This window comes from Anas acuta, chromosome 2 (genome assembly GCF_963932015.1).
Source record: "Anas acuta chromosome 2, bAnaAcu1.1, whole genome shotgun sequence".
Lineage (NCBI taxonomy): Eukaryota > Metazoa > Chordata > Aves > Anseriformes > Anatidae > Anas > Anas acuta.
Genome location: NC_088980.1, coordinates 70,464,849 through 70,480,144, shown reverse-complemented (window position 1 = coordinate 70,480,144; position 15,296 = coordinate 70,464,849). Strand labels below are relative to the sequence as shown.

Sequence of the window (15,296 nt, the reverse complement as noted above, 5' to 3'; positions counted from 1 at the left end):
CAATCAAAGTTACAATACCTGTTGTTACTCGGTTAAGTATACCCAATACTATTAAAAACAAGAAATATTCAGAACAGTAAAAAGGTAGAAAAATCATAGATTCATAGAATATCCCAAGTTGGAAAGAAACTGAAAGGATCAAGTCCAACTCTTGGGTCCCAATAGGACCACCTTTGGTAGAAAAAAGTCCATTTAAGTGAGCATTTTGGAGGGACTCCACCTTGAAATGAGGACCAGAAATGCCAAGGGAAAAAAATATTTATTTATTTATTCATTCGTTCGTTTCTTTCAGCAATTCATTTTTCCTTGCATGAATATGCATTCTCTGTGTAATGCTAAGCTATGCCATGACTGGGGAAAAATAACCACAAGCATTCTGACAGGAGGTTAGGTAGTAATTAAGACCTATAGAAAGACAAAATGACAATAAGCAATTTGCAATGTTAAGCACTTTTAAGTCACATAAAACTGATGGACATTTCTGTAAATAAATAAATAAATAAATAAATAAATAAATAAATAATCCTGCTTCTTTTATTATTGAGACACAAAGAACTATCATGAATGTTTGAGAGGAGAAAAAAAAAAAAAGCATTACCTTTTTTTTTTTTTTTGAATCACTGCTCTTCTTTTCCCAGATTAAATCTGTGCTGGATTGCTCTTGACAATGGTATCTCCTTTGAAAAATGTTTTTCTTTGAACAACTGTTTGACCTACTGCTTTGACTCATAATGCATTCTTGTTTCACATTGGGCATTTGAGAATTACTCCTCTTCCAAAAGCTAGTCCACTTGAAATGTACCCATTTCCTGTGTTCCTTTAATTAAAATAATCTATATTGAGTAGCATTTAAGAGTCATTACAGTTGGCTGTCTTATAAGTCTTGAATTTATTTTGCATTTAGTATTTATCTGCTTACAGATGTGGTTTATGTCAATCACATAACTTTTTCTTTTCTTTTCATCACAAAAAGACAAAAATTAAATCCCCAGAGTAGTCATGTTCCTGATAGAACTTTGTGTTTGCATTAGGTGAAAAAAAAAAATCCAAATGTAATCACTGGCTGAATAAATAAATTCAATAGAAAAGTCCACTCTCTCCACCTAATGGAAAACACAAAAACAACTGGAAAAAGTTAATAATCTTCAAACTAGGTATGTTCTGTAGTTGAATTGATAAAGGTAATTCAAAAGAATATTTGTCAATTCAGTCTTTATGTAAAATACTAAGCATAAGGCTTCTGCCTCTTGTCAACAACGTATGACAAGCATAAGTAAAATTTGTTGTCTTAGCAAAGGTATTTTTAGGTTTATCATAGGTAGACAGTATCTGGAAATAACAGGAATTTCCATGACATTTCACAAACATGTGGCAAAAGAGCTGTGTATTAGTCATTGGTTTCCAAGATCTAGAGATTCAAAGAATAACTTTGTCTTGCATAAAGCCCCCCTTTCTCAGGGGCTGAATACATTGGCAGCTGAAGAGGGTGGAACAATACAAAATTATTTAAAGTTGAAGGAAATAAAAACAGGTATAATGAACCTGCAGTAGGAATTTGTATAGCATATGCCTAGAATACAGTATATTAAACACAGCAACACACTTTTTTTTTTTTAAAACAAGTACCACCAAGTTCAACACCAAAAGGGCTTGAGTGCAAAGTCCTGAAGTTTTCTTCCATGTGAGACCCTTTTGTATGTGTGTGTGGTGTTTTTTGTTGTTGTTTTTTCAGGATGCAGAGCCTCTACATTGCAGGCACCATCATTTCTGTCAGCCTGTCCAAGCAGGCATCCTCTAAACACTTTCTAACATTGTATATTTATTTTTTAACTTGGTGAAAACTCAGTATCCATTATTGTTAGTGAGACCGATGCCAAGAAAAGATTCCAGTCTGCCTTAATTCATGAGTTCATTTATCCATTTAGATACCCTGTTTGTTTTCTTCACTCTAGCTCTCATTTTGTGCAGAAAGAATGCACTTTGATCTTCTTAACTTTGGACTGTTTGTTTTACTGTATTATTTTTAACCTTCTCTCTCTCCCTCCTCCCCCCCCCCCTTTTTTTTTCAGCTTGTTATGTTCAGAATTTACAGTTTTACAGAATCCTTACAACTGCTTTTGTTTGAATTTCTGCATTATGAAACTTGTTTTTGCTCAAGGACAATTTATGTAAATAACTAGTTCCAACAGGTTATCCTAGATGATGTTCTTTCTTTAAGGCTACTTGTTTCCATTCAGTTTGGTTGGTATTCTTGGCTTTCTTTTGTTGCCAAGTCTTGCTGATCCTGTTAGCTTTGCATATTCACTTTTTATTTGCAACTCTATGAACATGCACAGTAGGATATCTGTCCATGCAGATGTGCTCCCTGCTTCTCACGTACCTGGTACTGTCAAAATCCACTTCCCTTGTTTATTGGTTCCTAATTTTATTTTAAAATCCATATTTTCAGCACTGTTGAAATGTACAACTCTGACAATAATCAATACAGTGAAATTTACCCAGTTCTATCAGCCCAGAGTGAAATGTTACCAGATGACAGAGCTCAGAGGACATTTTATAAAGCCATCTTTTCATGGTGTACTGATATATTCCCTCTGATGAAAGTCTGAGAATAGCATACGAGAGCCTGACAGTACTATAAATTAATTCTGTAAGTGGAACGTGTCTGGAGCACATAAACACAGTTTTGTCCGAATAAACTCTGTATCTAATAATTTGTTTCTTGATGAAACAGAACAGTATAATTCATACACCTGAACAAAGTAACAGTGCTTCATTCAGTACATAAAATGTTGTTCCTTATCAGTGCTCTCTTTTCAGAGGTTTGCTACATCCCCTGTCATTAAGATAGTTATGACTCAACCACAAAGTCTGAAGACTTAGAACGTGTAGGATTTGAATTAATGTGCATGGCAGACAATTTGCATTTTATTGCTGTTGCTCATTATCCAGACTGAAATAACATCAAATAACTAAATATCTTACTCCAGTACAAACAACATAATTCATAAAATCTACATTTTACTCCTATATGTGGCACACACTTCTGAAGGTACCATTCCTTTTCCTGCATTAGGATATATGTTCCGCATTTCCAAAGAGTTGTATCTTGATACCTCCTACACGCACATGTTTTCAAGTAGTTAGAAGTCTGCATTGTTCTGTAATCAATGTTTAAACATTTAGTTTATCTCCACATTTAATCTATTTCATGTTGTTACTTTGTTAGAAAAACAAACCCTATATTTAAAATTAGAATATTTATTTCATACTCCATTGTGCCCATTCTGAAGACTTGCAGTTTTGATCATTACTGAATAATTATGTTACACAGAAGCTTAATTGGTCCAAATACATACTGCAAGAAGAAAAACGTAACAAATACAGCTGTTGATGGAAGGTATCAGTTACAACTAAAATATTTATTATATGGGAAAAAATAAATCAGTTGTGGGATTCGCTATTTTTGCTCAGGCATATCATTTATATATTTACAAGTGTGTCTCTGCAGATTTTTTTTTCCTTGAAGATGATTTGTTTGTTCCAAGAGATTTATTTTATTTATTTATTTTTCAGAATATTCTTTTGCGTTACTACAAATAAGTTGCACAGTTAAGACTGGAAATAATTTGCATAGATTGTACAGTGGTCCCTGAGAAATGCTGCAAGAGCACCATGTAAATTCTATGCTGCATTAAATCTGCAGATAGAATTATAAAAAAGAAACTGAAGAGTTTTCTTCATGTGAAAAACATCATGAAATAGCTTGGAGAAAAGTAGCATATAAGGTTCATATAAAATATTTTATACATACCTTTATATATAAAATGTTTTATATATAAATAAGATATATATATTTTTAGTATTCTAAACAACAAAATTAAGAAGATGCTCATAATCCCTACCAGGTAAACAGTTTATGACACAGCCTCTCAAGGGAATACTTCTTTGTTAAGAGTATTATATTAATACACTTTCAGAAGTTACTTTCCTTCTCACTGAGAATGTTTAACAGAAGTAGTAATGACCAGCACAACACTAATTAAATACTTATATTTATTTTTCAATAATACAGTATTTTCTTCTCCATAGAGGAATAAAAAGAATTGCTCATTAGAAATCACTGAAAAGCTGTCAACATATGCTGCTGTTGAATTTGTTGCTTCTTTTCAAAGACAATCTGCTTTAATATCATTCAGAAACATCTCTGCTGCCTATGGAATAATTAACCTTTTTTTCCCAAACCTAAAACATAACAGATCCAAGGCACATAAAGCTGTATTAATTTCATTAAACAGTTTTAATCCAGTACTCAGTACAGAGTATACCACACCAAAAGGTATAAGAATTACTATTCGTAGAGAAAGTTTATTAAGGATAAAGGCAGATAAGGCTATTGCCAGAAGGTGAACTGCTCTGCTGGTGAAGATTATAGTTTTGATTTCCTCTGAAAGAAGCTGACAATAGCATTTAGACATTCATCAGATAACCATCTCTCCTTGAGTACTTCACACTCTTTACTGTTAACTGCATGGAGCTTCTCCTTTTCCGCACTTCTTAACAGTTGCTTTGACACTGCCAAGGACTGAAGGAGAAAGAGGAAAATATTTGAATGCAGTGAGGAACATCAGGAAGTTATGTTCTCTATATATTCAGATTTCATTAAAAATAGCACAATAAACACATTAGAAATCAAACTGAGCTGTATTAACATTGCACCTTCTAGCTGTTAGTCAATCTTTAAGCTGAAAGTAGACTACTACATTTAATTACTAAGAGTAATAATAAGGTGGAGGTTCATGGGGAGCAAAACAGCAGCCTACTTAGTAGGGCTCATAATCAGAGTAGGTGAGCATAAGAAGTGAAACCTGTTCAGCTATCTGCAGTGTCAAATGTAATTGACATTATCAGGAGTTGGCAGAAGTATCTTCTCTTGCCCTGCGTAACGTAATACAATTGTGACTCAAGTAGTCTTGCAAAACCTAAACTAGTGAGCAGGATGACTGAATTCAGCAAAAAGTAAAGTCAAACAGCTTCAGCTTGAGCATCCACAGTGCACAGTTAGTACAATAAATATTGTAGAATCAGTGGTAAACTGATTAAACATAACTAATGCTAAAATAAAAAGCTAAGATAAGCAATCCAAACTGTACCTAGCCTGCAAATGGATTAAATTGCTAATTTTTAAAGGCTTTTCAGCCATTGAGTCTCTATGTAAAGTGAATTGTATTAAATTCAGGCAGAGTAGAATAGAAGTATCTGTCACCTGGCAGCAGAGGGACAGATCTGTGCTTGAAGCAAAATACATTCAGCTTTGTTATTTCAGTTAAGGGTGACAGGATAAATTTGGCAGGAGGGCTGGGAATGCTAGAAGCAAGATAGAGAAGAATTTAAAGTACTGACATTTTTGGGGAGGCTCGCATAAGCTTTTAACCTTTCCCAAACTTCCTTCTGGAAGGTCCCATCGGGGAAAACTTCAGTCACAAGTCCCCAAGCACAGGCTTGAGCAGCAGTCAGCTTTTTATTGAAAAGCAGCATCTCGTTTGCCTAAATAAAAAAAAAAACAGAATGTGAGTCAACAGGACAAGACTTATGGAATGTGACAGGAAAGACACAAGCTTCTAAGTCACATTTGTTTTAGTCTCTTGCTTATTACAGTCTGCCCTCTGAAAAAGGCAGAGAATCACAGATGAGGATCGAAGAGATCTCTAGTGGAAACCTCCTGCTCAAGCAGGACACAGTCCTGGGAAGCCTATTCAGTTTTGAGCAATTCCAAGGATGAAGGCTTCACATCTCACTGAATAGACTATCCTTGGTGCTCCTTGGTGCCTTCACATTTATGAAGCACTTGCTCTACTCCTTACAGATTAAGATCCTACTCAACAGAAACACGTTATATTAACATAAGCAAGGATATCAGGTAGGTTTAAACCATCTGGATTTTATTCTGTGGGAACAAGAAAGCCTTATTTCTATAGCAGACAGAGAAAATAAGCCTATGAAAGAAAATAAGAAGGCCCGCGTATGTTACAACAGAATAGATGACATCAAAGGTCTGCAAGTAAATGAATAAATCGATTGCATCACACTGATGTCTGAAGGAATGGCTGAATACACTAACTTCCCACAAGGCTAGCAGAAGACATTTTGGCAGTTGCTCCCTTGCCTCATAAAGACAGTCTACCAAGATACTTCTTGTGTGCACTCCATTTTCTTTCTTTTCTTTTTTTTTTTTGTTGTTTGTGTCTTTTTTTTTTTGTTTGTTTGTTTTTTAAGAAAAAAACACATTCTTTACTTCATTTCCTCCTATAGCTGGAAGAAAGATACAACCTTTCACTGTATAGAAACAGTCTCAGAAAGGTGAAGGATGCCATAAGAAAGAAAACTTCCATCAACATCGCAGGAAGACTTTAGAAGTGTCTAAGGTGTTAAGGTGACTGTGCTGATACTGTCATTATATTTTTTTAATCTTTGGTTCAAAAGATGTGAACTGGAGTTCTCCTCAAGGACTCTTGTTGTGACTCCACTTGCTCTAACATTTGGAAGATACCAACACACAGAGGTCAGAAGGTCCCATGTATATTGCAGATGTCCTTACCTTGGCTAAGCCCATGATTTTTGGAAACAGGTAAGAAGAACATCCTTCTGGACTCTGTCCAAGTTGACTAAATGGAGTATGAAATGTAGCCTGGAAAAATTAAAAAAAAAAAGAAAAAAAACAAAGCAAGGCTTACAACTTGAGCATGAGACTGAAGTGTTAGGATTTAGTTTTAATTTGAAAGCTTCTACTGTAAAAGAATTCACCAGAAATACATTTGAACCATTACCACAGTAAAATCATTATGATTTTAAATATTGATGATTTTAAATATCATCTGATAACACAGCTTCATCCTCTCAATGCACACATGAACTGACTTGGTCTGTATAACTCAATTCCCTTATCTTATCATTCCCATCGACGAAATTACATTATTTGAATGGAGTGCTTGGTAAAATTAGTCTGCACGTGCAAAATCTTTACAGAAAGGATGCTCATAGACATCTGCCCTAAAAGTTATTAAATGCGTAGCCCAAATAGCTTAAGATGTAAAAAGAGTTTTGCTTTCTGAAGGCATACTAAATTTATTCTACTGCTGAAAAACTCAGGTCATTGAATCCTCTCTTAAATTTTATGGAATTTTGAAAAAAAAATCTGTGGCAGAAATGTGTCAATACCCTAACTGCAAGTTAAAACTTAACTACAAAAGTTCACATTTTGACAATTCACATCAGTTTTAAGCAAGAAAGACAAAAGGCGTGCCATTTTAAAATATGAGCTGATACATGAAGAGCACACACTACTAATACAACTTTCACTGTAATAGAAGGTAACTACCTTGTACTGTAACGTGGATGGCTATACTGTAGGACAGATCAATAGGTTTCCTAACAAAAATTGGACATTGAATCATTGAATGTCTGTAAGAAAGTGTTAGACAGCCTTTGCAGGGATACAGGCTAGTGTAACTGGTCCTGCTTTGGCATGGGGTAATAAAATGGTGCTCCAGGAACTGGAGCCATATCCAGTGCAAAAGGCATTCATATCTGACATTCACACCACTCCACCCCCCAAGGATGTCAGGCTGGGCCATGCACTGCCCTATAAATGTGTCTGCTTTGTGAATACCTGGCTGGGAATAAAACCAGAGCCTGGACACAACAAACTTGGGCACTTCTGAAGTAGGCCAGTAATGCCTAAACCAAACGAGTGGAGAATGTGAAAGTAAAATATAATTTGGACAAAGCTGACCTTACTGTATGAAGTTCACAATCCTGCAAAGGGAAGAAGATTGAACAGTCATCTTTGAGAAGACCTCAATAAAACTGTACATAGGAAAGCTTTGTGAGACCCTATGGAAATCCTCAAGCAAAAGCTGTCCCTGTGCAGATAGGAAGGTACTAACTAACAGAATTGTCCCAGCTAAGTCACAAGTTCTTCACTGGCTTTAAATACAAGTACACAGGAAGTGAAGACTACATCAAATGACCAAGGATGAAACTAATATAGGTATACAGAGATTAAAAAAAATAGAAATACAGGGTAAAAATAAAATGCATTTACCAATGATTATGCACATGACTAGTAAAAGGAAGTTTAAGTATGAATCTCGAACTATTCAAGATAGAACGATACTACCAAGAGGACAAAATATTTAATGATTATTTGGATTAAATTTATGGATGCATGAGATACTATGCTGAGTGGGAAGTGATTAAAATTCAAAATAGCCTCAATAAATTGGACAAGTAGGAAAAATGCATTATTTACTATGGACAAGTTTGGCAAGAGTAACTCCGTATACAATATGTGATAGGAACAACTCTTTAACTGGCAACTCTACAGTAAAGAATCCAGGGGTTACAGTAGATCACAAGTACATAAATCCAGTGACATTCTGGGATGTAAAAACAGAAATGTGCAAAATGTGGAGAAGTTTTTCTGTTCTACTTTGCATCGGTAGGACACAAGCTGAAGTAATGTGTCCAGTTTCTACTATTATCATCACAGAATCACAGAATGGTTCGAGTTTGAAGGGACCTCAAAGCATGTACAGTTTCATCCCCCGGCCATGGGCAGTGACACCTCCCACCACACCAGGTTGCCCAAAGCCCCATCCAGCCTGGCCTTGAACACTCCAGGGATGGGGCATCCACTGCTTCTCTTGGCAACCTGCTCCAGTGCCTCAAATGCCCTCAAAGTTAAATTTCTTCCTTGTATCTGATTTAAACCTACCCTCTTTTATTTTAAAGTCATTACCTTTTGTCCTATCCCTACCCGCCTGTGTAAGAAGTCACTCTTCATCTTTTTTGTTAGCTCCCTTTATGTACTGAATTTATTATGCTTAAAGAGAGACATGGAACAACTGGAAAGAGTACAGAGGAATACAACTGCAGGCCTGAGAAAGCACATGAGGAAAAACCTAAATGAACTGGGGCTGTTCGACTGAAAAAAAACAACAAAGAAATCAAGAGATATACATGTATCTAACAGCCTAAGTATATACTGAAGGTTATTGTAAAGGAGGATGAAAATAGTCTGTCAGACCCAAGAACAAGAATCAATATGTTCACCCTGCAGCAAGAAAAGATCAGATTGGAAAGGAGGAAGAGGGAGAATCCAACAACCTCCTGGTAAAAGAAGAGATCTATGGACTGGAATAGATTGAATACATTACGTACATTATGCTCGTGCATATGTCAGGAGTGACACAGCCATAGCTGTGTCCCTCTGTGCCCCTCTTTTGGGGCAAGTGGGACCTTGCAGCTCAGTTTTCCTAAGTCTCATAGTGACAAAGCCAATCCAGCAGAAACTTTGAGGAAAAATCGGACTCCTGCTTCAGCACTGTGTCAAAGTACTATTCATCACAGACACTTATGCAAGCAATAGCTCACCTAAAATTAATTACCTCCTTGGGTTAAGTTCTGTTTAATAACCTTACATAGACAAACAGCAGAGAGCATAAAAAATAAGCTATATAATGTAATTCTGTGCTATACTTTAATTTATCTTTTGGTTGTATATTTGGCAAATTATCTTAGAAGGAATCTTGAGCTGGATAAACAAAGCTTTTGAATTTATCTTCTAACACAGATTAGATGAAATACCAGATACTGCTCTTCCATTCCATAACAATCTTTTGTCTCTCCCTCCCACACCTGAGAAGAGCCCCTACAATTACCATTTCACATCAACTACCCTTTGCTGTACCCACTGATACCATAAAGAACGCAGTAAAGACTTTCTAAACTGGAGTCAGTACCTTGATAATCATAGCTACAGCACAGAAATTCCATGCATGTTAAGCACTGGTTGATGCACAATACTATGCTGGTAATTAATAAAGGTGTCCCTCAATGTGATAGAAAAAGCATTTACACCTGTGTGCTCTTTTCTGTCAGACTACCCCGCAACAAATAACATTTGCTACAGAAGGAGCCCTAAAGTCTTTTATTGGGATCAGGACTGTAAAGTACTCACCCTGTCAGAAGCGTAGACAATGTCACACAATCCAAGGAGTGTTACAGAGATCCCAATAGCTGGGCCATTCACCACAGCAATCAGTGGTTTAGGAAAATCAATAAAAGAACTCACGAACTCCCTACGAAGAAGGAGAATCAGAATGTAACAGTGAGATACATCCTAGTCTCTTTCGTAAACCAGAAACTAAGACTGTTTCAAAACAGTCTTAGATACTGCAAAAAAAACATAAGCTACAAAAAATACTACATAACACATACAAAAAATACTGAAGTACTACAAAAACCATAAGCTCTATCCTATGCAGCACATGTTGTATACCCTGTCCCAAATGAATACTAAGAAGGAAAATAAGAACTATTTGAAATACCCGTGTCTCCTTTCCAACAGAGAATCAAACACATACATGTAACTTCTCAGTTACTGCAGTCAAGTTCTTAAAATGCCATTTTCTTTAGTGTTACTGAATGCAGCTCACAAACTAAACAGTCTTTGGCTCGATCTATCCACCTGCCTACATATTCATTCCAATTCTACTCTTGCAATAGCCTTTACTTCACAGATTTCTATTCTACACTGAAGCCTCAGCAGATACAAAAGTTGTGATGCTAATATAACAAAGAATTCCCCAGTGCTGTTCTGAAGAGGTTTGAGAAACATTGCTTTGTTTCTTCTGACCGCTACTACTTCTTCCAAGAAGTGCAAAATATATTCTCAAAAATATAATCTTTTGATAAAGTGAACATTGTTGTAAAGACTTCGCTTCTCTGGCATCTCTGTGCATCCGTTGTGCTTGTGTAATATTAACAGCTTAAAATATACAGTCTTCCCACAAAATCTAGAAGAAAGATCATGAAATGCATGCAAGACTATGCATCATATTAAATACCCTACAGATCACTGCACACTGGAACACTTGCCAGATCCTGCTAACTACTGTTTTTGCAATAGATTCGGAATCCATCATTATCACTTTGTAACAGGCAACTGTGATCCACAGACAGCTTGCCTAAGAAAAGCCACAACACTGAGTACTTCACTTGCAGTTCATATTTGAATTATAAATCTTAAATATTATTTGCCTTTCTGTGTATTTCAGATTTTACATCAATTGCAAATGCTTGAGAAAGCAATCCAACCTGCAAATATCTTTCGGATGTAATAATCACATACAGAAGTAAAAAAGATGAAATCTAGTTAAATAGAAAAGGAAAAAGTTATGAAATACACAGTCAAAAGCATGTCTTTGTCAATGTATCTGCATGTACTTTGGGAGTTAAAAAAAATCTAGTCTATAGCATCACCGTACTTAAAAAGATTACTTTACAAGATTTCTAAAACACATCACATTTCTTCATTTATTTCAGGTGAAGAATGCTACTTTTCCCACTCTTTTTTGTTTATATACATGGTGAGCTTTTAGGCACAGTCATCTAATAGGACATATCGTAGCATAAGTGGGGCCCCACTGTCATGTTTTCTAACAATGCCTGCAAATCATATTTTACCCATCACAGTAATTTATGTGTGTATGAAACCAAGAGGTTCTCGAGTAATTCTGCTCCAATTACTTGAGTAATACTGCTCCATCTTTTGCCATCTTCTCCATTTCATTGGGTTTGACATTAGCAAAATTATTCAGGTCATTTCCACTAGTATAGTACTCTCCATTTCCTGCAGAGAACAGATGTAAATAAATGCACCAATGGCTTCTGAGTAGGTAATAGAAGAAAATCTTTCATTTTCTACATTTACAGAAGAATTTAATTCAATGCATCTAATGCTATTAAGTAATTAGAGAGAGAGTCTCAAAGTATAAACAGTACCTTAAAAGACATCTACAGTATAAAATGTGTTGACTACTGTTTCATTAAAAAACAAAGGGTTAAAAAATGTTAAATTCAAAAGATTTAAGAGGAAAAAAATCTATTTTCTGTAACATTGTCAGTTGAGAAATACACATCTTTTCTTTCCCTGCGTACTTGCTCAGTGGTTTTTTTTCTGAGCAATCAATTCACAATCATTCGCGTAGTAACAGATTAGAAACTTCTCTTTTTAAACGTGAAAATGGAAATGTAAGTTTGCACATCTTCCTTCATTCCCCTTCAAACTGGGAAAGGACTCAATATAGCCCTTTTAATATGTTGTGCAAGTTTCACCTTCATTATGACACACTAAGAAAACGGCGGAGCATTCTAAGGATAAGAATGACATCACTGCATTGAAATCATGGTACTGAAAGATGTATTTTTTAATAAGAAACAGATATCCTACTAGGGAAAGTATAAGAGAGTTTGAGGCACCACGAAAACGCAAAGAGTATTTAAAAGCTAGACTACATGATTTAATTGTCCAAATAATCCTAGGTTCCGTAAGGACATTCATAAGATGGGACTTCTCATTGTTTAGCACATCCACTACTTTATGCTGCAGTGCTCTTAACGATTACTTGAAATGGGACATGAATTTAGGCTTCCCTTTCACATTATAGCTGCAGTCATCTGGCTGTACACATCACACATCTGGTGACTGGGATATGTATCAGCTGGGCCAGGCTGCAGCTTCTGTGGTAAATCCATTCCTATGGCTGCCACAGAAGAATCAAAGTGAAGTATCAGTTTTTCTGATAAATATGTAAATAGGTAAATATGTAGTGTAAGCTTTCTCTTGGGCATGCCAGAGCAGGATTTGAGGGGCTTCCTTTTAATATGTTCCAATGTATCACAGAAGTAGAGAAAATTGACAAAACCCATAGGAATGAGCTCCAAAAGCAGTAGCAAAGATGCCACAGAGCAGATGTACTGGCTACTCAAAAGTAATAAAGTCCTCATGAGCATCCCATGTCTATCTTCTGATCTCAGAAAGATGTTTTGATGTAACAGCAAGCTTGCTGAAGTATCTTAAACACCATCTTGAAAGAATTTTGCCAAAACACTTTCAAAAAAAATCTTTTGTCTATACTAGAGGAAAGAATTTCCCCACTTAGGTAATTCTGTCGTAGTCTAAACATAAGAGAAATAGTTTGCGTCAGTAGTGTACTTTTGCATACAACAAATCTAAGAAAGGCATATTAAGTATTGTACCCGTAATAACTGCTATGGTAGAATCATCTTTGCCAGCTTCATGAAGTGCTTTGATAATTTCTCTGTACATCTGCATAAAAGGTAAATCAACAAATTAAAACTGTGATGCTGTAAAAGACCATAAAAAGAAGATTCACACTGACAACAAGGAACCTGAGTGACAGTTTAATTATGGTCCATTTAAGTATGAAGAAAATTTCCATACACAGAAAGTTAAGTATTGCATTTGAAGTATTATTTCTGACCATAAAGACACGTGCTTGCAATACTCAGACTTCAAATGCAAATCTCAAGGTCAAAATAAGGTCCCTTAGAAAATACACATTCACGTGAAACAGTTAATTTTAAGACCTGAGAAGCAGTCTAAATGGGTAAAATAATCAATTAAAGAATTAGCTGCAGTGGGGTGAAATCCCTTTTCTGGTATCTTTGCAGTTCTGAAATAGGATGATCATGTTATTTCCAACAGCATAAATTTCCTCATGGAGATAGCCATGAGAACAGGACTATTATCTAGGACTATTACCTACATATGACACTGCTAAGCCAAAGTAGGCTGCATACATGCTGTGTTACAAGCAAGGCTGCAGTCAAATGTTGTCTCCATAAAAGAAGCTAGCCTTCTTGTAGTTTGCCATTTTAATTTAGCATAGACCATAATGTGCACTAATTTGGGAAGGGGGGAAGGAAAGATTTAAAAAAGACACAGAAAAGCCCAATTTGTAAAATATTAGCAGAGTAGTTTGATTTTGTACTGGATCTTCATTCATAGGAGTCAACACACTAAGCCCTCATAAAATTCAGACCACCAGCCTTCAGTCAGTTCTGCTAAACCTGTAGCAATGGCTCTTGAAAAACTTAAGTAACTTAACCAGGAAAGAGAAAACAAAAAAATCAGTAAGTCTCCCAAATTCATTTCTTTACCTGATGATTGATAGCATTTTTCCTTTCAGGTCGGTTGAACATTATCTTTGTGATATTGTTTTTGGTGGTAACAATTATGGTTTCATAGCCACCATGCCTGCTCTCTTCCGGAGAAGCATCTTTTGTCTGGCCAGCAGATTCTGCAGAGATCAGACTTGAGACAAGTTCAGTATATTTCTGTCTAGCATTATCCTGTAATAAAACAAAACAAATAAAATAACAATACACAGTTATCAAATGCTGGAATCTGAACCACTTTGTTTTGCTATTCATGAAATTAGTACCTACAACAACAAAAGGGGAAGAGTGCTCTTCAGGGCAAAACAAAAAGAAAATCTCCAACAGAAGATACACTAATTGAGAAGGGGAGAACATGCTGTATTTAAACACTGCAGACCGTGCTTAAGACCAGCTGGAAAGCAGCAGTAGCAACAGATCTGCAAAATGAAAGATGCCGGGATAATGACGATATTTTTGTTGGAGACCTGTGTCCATCCATGCCGAAGATTACCTGAGAAACATTTGTCCCTTTGTCATAATTCTCATAGTTACATGCTTCTGGGGGTCTTTTGTTTCTGCTTTCCAGTTGGACATTACTCCAACAAAATCAAAGATTTTTTTTTTAATTTTAGAACATGTGTTGCTGAAATGGGTACGTGACATTTTTAAATTGTTTGAAGATACTAATTATGATTTAACATAAGCATGACGTACAAAAGTTTAAAGTATTCTGCCTCCTTATTTCTACAGTAAGCAGTGATTTAAAGGAACTTGTTTTTTCAACCTGTTTTCTTGAAAAGTTAATATACTTTGAACACCTCTGTAATCTTTAGCATATTAGATTTATTCCCTCTCTACAACAACTTTAAAAATAAGTTCTTTTCCTTAGGTGTTTATTGGCTATTACTAAAAGAAAACCAAACCAAATAAAATGAAAATGCTAAACACACCATCACAGAATCACAGAACTGTAGGGGTTGGAAGGGACCTCAAGAGATCGAGTCCAACCCCCCCTGCCAAAGCAGGTTCCTTAGAGCAGGCTGCCCAGGTAGGCATCCAGATGGGCCTTGAATACCTGCAGAGAAGGAGACTCCACAACCTCCCTGGGCAGCCTGTTCCAGTGCTCCATCACCCTCATTGTGAAGTTCTTTCACATGTTGGTGCGAAACTTCCTGTGCTCCATCTTGTGGCCATTGCCCCTTGTCCTGTCCCCACAAACCACTGAAAAGAGGTTGGCCAAATCCCTCTGTCTCCCACACTTAATATAT

The 15,296-nt window shown here is 36.0% G+C and overlaps 1 protein-coding gene across 8 annotated transcripts in view; it reads right to left on the bottom strand.

Moving 5' to 3' along the window:
• Positions 1-4,042: 4,042 nt before the first annotated feature.
• The window catches only part of ECI2 (enoyl-CoA delta isomerase 2), a 30,478-nt gene continuing 19,224 nt past the window's right edge, over positions 4,043-15,296 (bottom strand). For all 8 annotated transcript variants that reach the window (XM_068670817.1, XM_068670819.1, XM_068670818.1 and 5 more), the window contains 7 exons: positions 14,029-14,220; positions 13,105-13,174; positions 11,593-11,695; positions 10,022-10,142; positions 6,599-6,688; positions 5,404-5,547; positions 4,043-4,585 (listed from right to left, as the gene is read on the bottom strand). In XM_068670817.1, the coding sequence (XP_068526918.1) occupies positions 4,430-4,585; positions 5,404-5,547; positions 6,599-6,688; positions 10,022-10,142; positions 11,593-11,695; positions 13,105-13,174; positions 14,029-14,220 (876 nt within the window). In that variant the 3' untranslated portion in view covers positions 4,043-4,429. The remainder of the gene's footprint in view (positions 4,586-5,403; positions 5,548-6,598; positions 6,689-10,021; positions 10,143-11,592; positions 11,696-13,104; positions 13,175-14,028; positions 14,221-15,296) is intronic.